We start from the raw sequence: 7,676 nt of genomic DNA, 5'->3' as shown, positions 1-7,676 counted from the left end.
TATCCACAGCACAAACATTTCAACCATAATCTAGCAAAGATCATCATATATCTATAAATAAAGTTTATATCCAAATACAAAACAACTAGATATTATCATGAGGCATTATGTCACATCACTAGCATCATCATGCAAATATGATCAAACTGAATAGTGTAGCATCTAACATCTATCAACTATGATATCGGCAATCAAAATATTATCAAATCATCAAAGCATCTCAAATACACATAAACATGAATATCATAAAGTCTCACCCAACAAAATTGACCAAGGAACAAAATGCAAACATGGTCTGAGGTAGTACACAACTCTTTCAAAGTTCCAAAGATAAAAGGAAAGATAGTCTAAAATAACCTATTTTTAGCTAATTCATGCTTTGATGAGGAATGTAAAAGGATTAGGAGAAACTTAAGAAGCAAATAAAGAAAATCTTAACATTATAGTTTAAAAGCATATTTTAAAGAAGAAAAAATTGATTATATGATCACAAGGTTGGAGGAGCTATTTTTTCTTGGTAAAAACGATCTTAAGCTATTTTGGAAGGAAATTTGACCAAAAAAGAAGCATACTTAAAATAATATCATAAATACTCAGGGGTTTTATTATGCAAGGAAATTTTATGAGAAAGATTATGAGGTGGACTTGCTACCCTTTGGTCAACAATATGGCACATATTTTAACTGTGCAGTAGGTTGAGATGTGTGTTAAGAAAAAAGGTGGTGGTAAAGAAGAAGACTTGGTTGAGCTTCAAAAAAAAATCTCTAGTGGGGGAAAAAATTGTGTGCACCACATATTATGAAAATATTCAATAATATCAACCAAAAAGGGGTTCCTAAAGATTGGACAACTAGTTTAGGAATACCCCTTTTTAAGAGTGGCGATGTCAATAATCCCTCCAACAACAAGATGATAATGATTAAAATTTTGTTTGCAAAACTATTTTGCACCATAATAGTAAATAGAATTAGTTAATGGTGAAAGAAAAACATAAATAGGAAAAAGGACAAGTTGGTTATAAACCTTCAACTATTGATCATTGTATTGCTCTGAAACAACATATTGAAAAAGGATGGGAGAAAAAGAATGAAGTCTTTTTCTTCTTTTTAATTTTAAAAATGCTTTTGATATGGTCCTTAGGGACAGGCTTTGGCATAAAACAAAAAAACTTCGATTTCATATACATCTTAAAGTTGTTGCTTATAGATGTATGAAGAAGTCAAAGTCAAAATTAGAACATCAACCAATATTTCAAATGAATTTTGAGAGTGGGTAAACATGCAAAATGGCGACAATATTTAGTTAAGAGGATTTTTAATAAAGTTTCTCCTTTATGCAGATGTGGTTGACAAGAACACTTACTTAAATCCTTTTAGAATGTTTTTGTTGTATTGTGGGAATGCACATTAATAGTGCAGTAAGAACAAAGTGTTGGTTTTTTTGTTTCTAATAGAAAAAAACAAAATGAACATAAGTTGTTTTTTCTAGGGTTGTATGCTTGAGGAAGTTAAGGATCACAAATATCTTGACATAGTATTTAACAAGAATTTGAAATGGGAAGGTTGCAAAAAGAAAAAAATTTAGGAGGTTGGAAGGCCTTTTATGCCCTTCAGGGAAGATGCAAAGAGGCAAAGGATGTTTGGGGTTGTAAAACTATTCAAACTCTTTTTGGCCTTTCAGTTTTGTCAATTGTTCTTTATTGTTGTGAGGTGTGAGCCAACAACACCTCAATCTCACAATGGAACGAAATAGAGGGAACCCAAAAATGTTTGATCACAAACAAGTTGAAAATGAAAAACATTGCTCCATATGATATCATGTTAAGAAAAACACAAGCTGGCCCTATTGACGCAATGTCTATGATGCATCTCATCGACTATCTTAAATGAATTGAAGAAATGGAAGAAGGTACATTACCTAAGGTTGTCTTTAATGATATATTGTGTAAAAGGAAGAAGACACAAATGCAACAAAACGTCAAGTGGATGAGTAAATTGAATATTCATTTCAATATGTGCCCCACGAATAACAAAGAAATAAAGGTTTTTGTCATGGACAAGTTATACAAGAGAAATTGGGATATTAGGATAGAAAGAAAGAAAAAATACAATATCAGTGAGTTTAATCCCACATGTTATCAACTTCGAAAAGCTTACGGAGGGGCCAATATTTCATGGAGAGCGAAAATTCTTATTGTCCAACTTAGAACTAACTCTCGTCAACTTCATTGTAAGACAAGAGGTTCATAAAGGCCAAAAGAGGTACAAAAAAAGAGACTTTGTTCTTTTTACAATTGCAAGAATATGTGAGAATATGGACTGAGTGAGCAACATTTTATTGTTGAGTGTGTTGTTTACAAATAGGGTTGAGACAACTAGCTCTTGACATAACATATTCAACCAAGAGGAGCACATTGAGAAACTCAAACACTCATCATCAACTTGAATAAGGGAATAACTAATTTACTGAATTTGGTGGTCTCATATCCAAAGAGTACATTCTGAAACTCAAAACTTGTCATCCACTTGCATAACAAAATAACTGGATTTGGCACTGTCTCATAGGTTACGAAAGTTAAAACTTATCTTCTCCTTCCCCATATTACCATATGACAAATTGAAAAGTAAATTTAAAAAAGCCATTTCTATTTCTATCAATCTCCATACAATCTTCGATCAATGTGCAGAAAATATTCAATCAGAAAACGACGCGATGCTTATTTACTTACCTAGTGAACCCATATTTTTCGTCTTCAAGTAACTCTTGACTTGACTGATGGGTATAGAAACGTAAATATGCATATGTTTTTAAGATATATAAAATTGCCAGGAGTGCAGGCGACGAAAGGAATAATGATAAGAGTTATCTGATGGGAGGAACTTTCCGGTGACCTAGCAAAGCCAGGTAAGGAAAACGATGTAAAATAGACGGTAGTTGTAGCAGAACAGCCCCCACTCGGAGAGAGTAAAGTGACACATGCTTCACGATGCCATTTCGACAACACAATACGAGTAAAGCGAGACGAACGCGCTGATTTGGGAGTTAACTATTATCTTACTTTCTACTCGTCCGGTCATACAGCTAAGCATGTTCAGCGAAAGACAGCTTGCTGTCCGGTCATAATATGTTATCTTGGCTCTTCCTTCTTCACAGGGAGAGAGTGATGAGTGAATGCAATGGGTTGTAAAGCCAGTCAACTCTCATTCTCTGAATGAATATCCAGGAAATCTTAAGGAAACTACCTCAAATTTTCTCACTCTTTGCCCTACTTATAACCCCTCCTCTTAACCCATTCTTTCTTACCAGTTGGAGGTGTCTCAAGGGGTTCGATTAATCCTCTAATTTCTGCTACCCATTTTTGCATTGTTTTCAATGGACCCATTTCAGAACGTTTGCTCTGAAGGGATCCAATTCAACTTCTACTACCCTGATGAGTGTTTGGATTCCCTCCCTCTTCCTCTTACTTGGGAAAATGATCCCTTTCATTTTGATGGGTGGGAGAAAGAAGAAACTGATTGGACCCATTTGTTAGACAACGGGAGTGAGGGGGACTCATCTATTGTTGTACCCAAATCAGAGGCTCATTATACCACCCATTCAGAAATACAATGTGCCTCTGAGAGTACTTCTGATGAGATCAGTGGGAACAACAAGATGTGTGAGGAGGAGAATGTGGTTGTGTAAGTAATGACTGTCCATTTGCTTTTGTTTGTTCAAGGTAGTGTTTGAAGGTTTTGTCACAGATTCAATGTGATGTCTTGTCTTTGTGTGGTTTGTGTAAGTAATGACTATCCATTTGCTTTTGTTTGTTCAAGGTAGTGTTTGAAGGTTTTGTCACAGATTTGATCTGATGTCTTGTCTTTGTGTGGTTTGTGTGCAGTGAGAGTAAGAGCAAAAAGAGGAAGAGGAGCAATATGGAAAGAGGGCCAATGTTTGTTTTCAAGACCAGATCCCCAACTGATAAATTGGATGATGGCTTCAAGTGGAGGAAATATGGGAAGAAAACCATCAAAAGTAGCCCACATCAAAGGTTTGCTTGTTGTTTAATGCTCCATCTTTAGATATGGAGAGAGAGTTCATGTGTGTTTTTGTGCTTCATATTCTTTAGGTGCAGAATACCTTATGGAGAGAGAGTTCATGTGTGCTCCAGAATATCTTACGGAGAGAGAATTATTGGGTGTTTTGTGCTTCATCTTTGGATATAAATTATCTTATGGAGAGTTAAAGAGTGTGTTTTGTGTTCCATCTTTAGATATAGAATATCTTATGGAGAGTGAGTTATTACTGAATATTTTGATAGAGTGAGTTACTGTGTGGTAATACTGAAATCTTTATATTTCATTTGATCAAAGGCTGAATATATAGTCATTTGAGGATTATAGACATGAGAATTTTGTAGTTCTATATTTTTCAATTTTATTATGTAATTTTTTTTCTTACAATCTTTTGGATCATTTTTGTTTTCTTTTTTCTGTGTATTTTATCTTGATGATGGATATCATAATGTTGATGAGGATAAAAATTACATAATCAAATGTAGAAGTATTGGCAAAATTAAATATATATTTACTAAAAGACTACAGAAATAGAGGATTACAGACAGTTCTATATTTCTGAATTTAATTATGTAATTTTTCCTTTCCAGGTCAATCTTTATAAGGACCATTTTTTTCATTGTTCTTTCTCTATTCATTTCCTCTGGAAGATGAACTATGCAATATGATCTAAAATGTCCATTAGAAAAAAACTTACATAATCAAATTCAAAAATATTGTGAAGCCTCAATATATACTTTACTTGAACATTACAAAAATGAAAGTTTCACAATTCTATAATTCTGAGTTTGATTATGTAAGTTTTTTAATTTTCCCCCGTCAAAAATAGGGATCTCTTTCATTTTTCCTGTTGTTACTATTTCATCTTAATGATGGATGTTAAAACACAATCCAACATGATGGTGAGAAAAATATTACATAGGCATATTGGATAATACTGCCAATACTATATACATACACACCTAAGGATCACATAAATATAATTTCTACAGCTTATAGTAAAATCTTTGTAATGTTTCTGAATTTGACAGTGTTATTTTTTCCCTTCATTATTGTTTCAAACTATTTTCTATTTGTTTTTTCTTTCTATTTCATTCTGATGATGGATCATATCATATGATTTGAAATATTGATAAAAACAAAAAACTTAAAAAAGTCAAATTCCCGGTTGTTTGGTGACTGAACACATGGCTCTTGGTGAATTGTTGTTGTTTGTGGATTAGATTGTGGGAGAGTTTTTACATTATTTCTGAATTAGATTGTAAAAAAGTTTGATGTAAAAGTTCTAAATAATCTAAGTTATAAACAACAACAACAATCATTATAGTTTGTGAAGATTTGATATCTTTAAAATTTTCCTGTTTTTGTGTCTTATCAGACTACTTGTGTTTCTTCAATTTTTTTGGATTCCCAGTGGTAAACAGTTAGATTGCTTGATGAACAACTTTAATAAATCATACTATTATTTTAAATTAGGTTATATAATTATTTCTAAATTAAATTGTATGAAAGTTCAAAGTAAAAACTCTCATACAGCAGCAATAAATTTTTTTTTTTTTTCCTTCGTCTTACTTTGGGGTCTGTTGCAATTTTCAGGAGCTATTACATGTGCTCTGATAGCAATTGTATGGTGAAGAAGAGGGTGGAACGAGATCCCAGAGACCGGGAAGTGGTGATAACGAGCTACGAAGGGAAGCACAACCATGAGAGCCCATGCCCACTTCCGATCTATTGCATTGGGAAACCCTTGATTGTTCAACAGCCAGGTTCCAGGCATTCTATACTCTTTCTCAACGCTGCCTTATCCTCCTCTCCTTAGATCTTTTAATTTGTCCCTTCCCTCCTTCCATCCATAACCCACCAAGGAAAAGTAACCACATAGGTCAGTTGATATATTTTATGTTTCTGCAGAGAACGTTCAGAGAGAAACAGTGTAGGAGTCTTGAATAACCCAATTATGATGCAGCTCTAGAGGTTTCAAATTCAACATAGCAATAAATATTTTTGTAATAATTTAGTTTCCGTGTTCCGTTGTCTCTCCAAGTAAAAGTTGAATGGTCTTCTATAATTTATACAGTTGTATGGTTTTGAATTAAAAAATGAGTCTATATCCAAAAATAAATAAAAAATACTGTTGAAGATTCTTTTAAATAAAATTTTTTTTTTTTTTTTTTTCATTATCTTATTTTAAGTTTCATTTCATATTAATATTTTTTGATTTCTGTATTAAATATTTATGATTAATTTATGATTGTATACATCAGTTTCAATATTGTAAAATTTATTTTAAAAATAAGATCTATGTTTTAGATATTTGATATAACAGTGTGTTCAACTTTTTTGTTTATTCTCTCTATTGAAGTGATGATGCCTGTCTCTATGTTTGATACCATTATGAAACATATAAGCTGTCAACCTTGATTTTATTTCCAATCATAAACTTTTTCAACTAAAGTATTTGATATGATGTTGAAGCTTGAGCAATATGCTCTGTGTCATATAAAGACGATGAATAATTGATTGTTCCATCTCAAGACTATATTATAGCTCTTCATGTCAAGATAAAAACATGCATAAACTTACATTTTTTTCTTTTTTTAACCAGAAGCAAAAGTTAGTGCAATATGTTCTACATTATTCAAAAGTAATGAAATACTTCATTGTTGGACCTTGAGACTCTATGATAGCTCTTCACATGCCAAGATAAAAGTATGAATTGACTTAGCTTTTTTGAGTTTTCTTCTTTCATTAGTATTATTTGAACCCATTGAAACTTATTGCAAATCAATTATTTATCTTTAAAGCAATCACAACAAATATTGATGCAAAAATATCTCCATGTCATGTCATTAGCATCAATAAAAATAAAATTTGCAGTTGTTTTTGGACATAAACACTATAGTGTAAGAGGTAAACTATACCCTTCACATATTTGAATTCAAGTATTTTTCATCCTAATTGGATGCTCCCCAAAGTATTAAACCTTTGGAAGGCAATACTTAACATTTCTATACACTTCTTCACAATATCTCATGGGAGTTGAAGAGTAAAGGGTTCTCATAAGGATACTTTGGATGTTCACCTCTTACACATGTTATTTAATTTACATGTTTGAACTTCATTTCCATGCCTTTGTCTAAGATTAAAATGCCCTTCTAGATGGAGTCACTTGTTGACATGCACAAATTTCTTGATAGTGACTACTTGGAAGTTACATTTGATGGATTGACTTTATTGTGACCCCCTTCAACAAAGGAACCATATTTGGAAGAAAACACTTTAGATGAAATTAAAATTCAACTCTTTGAATTCAACATCAACCTTGGGAAGACTAATGAGACATTCATAGGGAGATGCATTTGGTAGTCAAATTGAAGATAGATTTTGACTAGATTATTCTAGCTAGGTCCCATAGTTGAAGAGTATCTCAATAAAAGGAGAATGGAGCCACGTTTGGTTATCTACCCAAAAAAATACTAGGTTGAATGTGAAGAAAGAACTTTGAAGAGTTCATATCTAAATTAGAAGCTCAAGGGTTGTGTGGGATGGTGTCACTTTATCATTGTATAGCCTTTTTTTTTTATCATGTTTTATAGATTTCTAGGTACTTTACTATCTATA

At 32.5% G+C, this 7,676-nt stretch overlaps 1 protein-coding gene across 1 annotated transcript; it reads left to right on the top strand.

Moving 5' to 3' along the window:
• Window positions 1-3,298: 3,298 nt before the first annotated feature.
• On the top strand, window positions 3,299-6,072 carry LOC149572970 (uncharacterized). Its single transcript, XM_089814100.1, has 3 exons — window positions 3,299-3,680; window positions 3,881-4,030; window positions 5,652-6,072. Exons 1-3 carry the CDS (start codon window positions 3,373-3,375, stop codon window positions 5,872-5,874), a joined length of 681 nt encoding a protein of 226 aa, XP_089670226.1. The 5' UTR covers window positions 3,299-3,372; the 3' UTR covers window positions 5,875-6,072.
• Window positions 6,073-7,676: the final 1,604 nt, after the last annotated feature.

The sequence above is a fragment of the Cupressus sempervirens genome, chromosome 2 (genome assembly GCF_028749045.1).
Source record: "Cupressus sempervirens isolate cs-2001-9-10 chromosome 2, ASM2874904v1, whole genome shotgun sequence".
In the NCBI taxonomy this organism is placed as follows: domain Eukaryota; kingdom Viridiplantae; phylum Streptophyta; class Pinopsida; order Cupressales; family Cupressaceae; genus Cupressus; species Cupressus sempervirens.
Note: the sequence above shows the minus strand (reverse complement) of the source record. Positions and strands in the feature narration are given on the sequence as shown.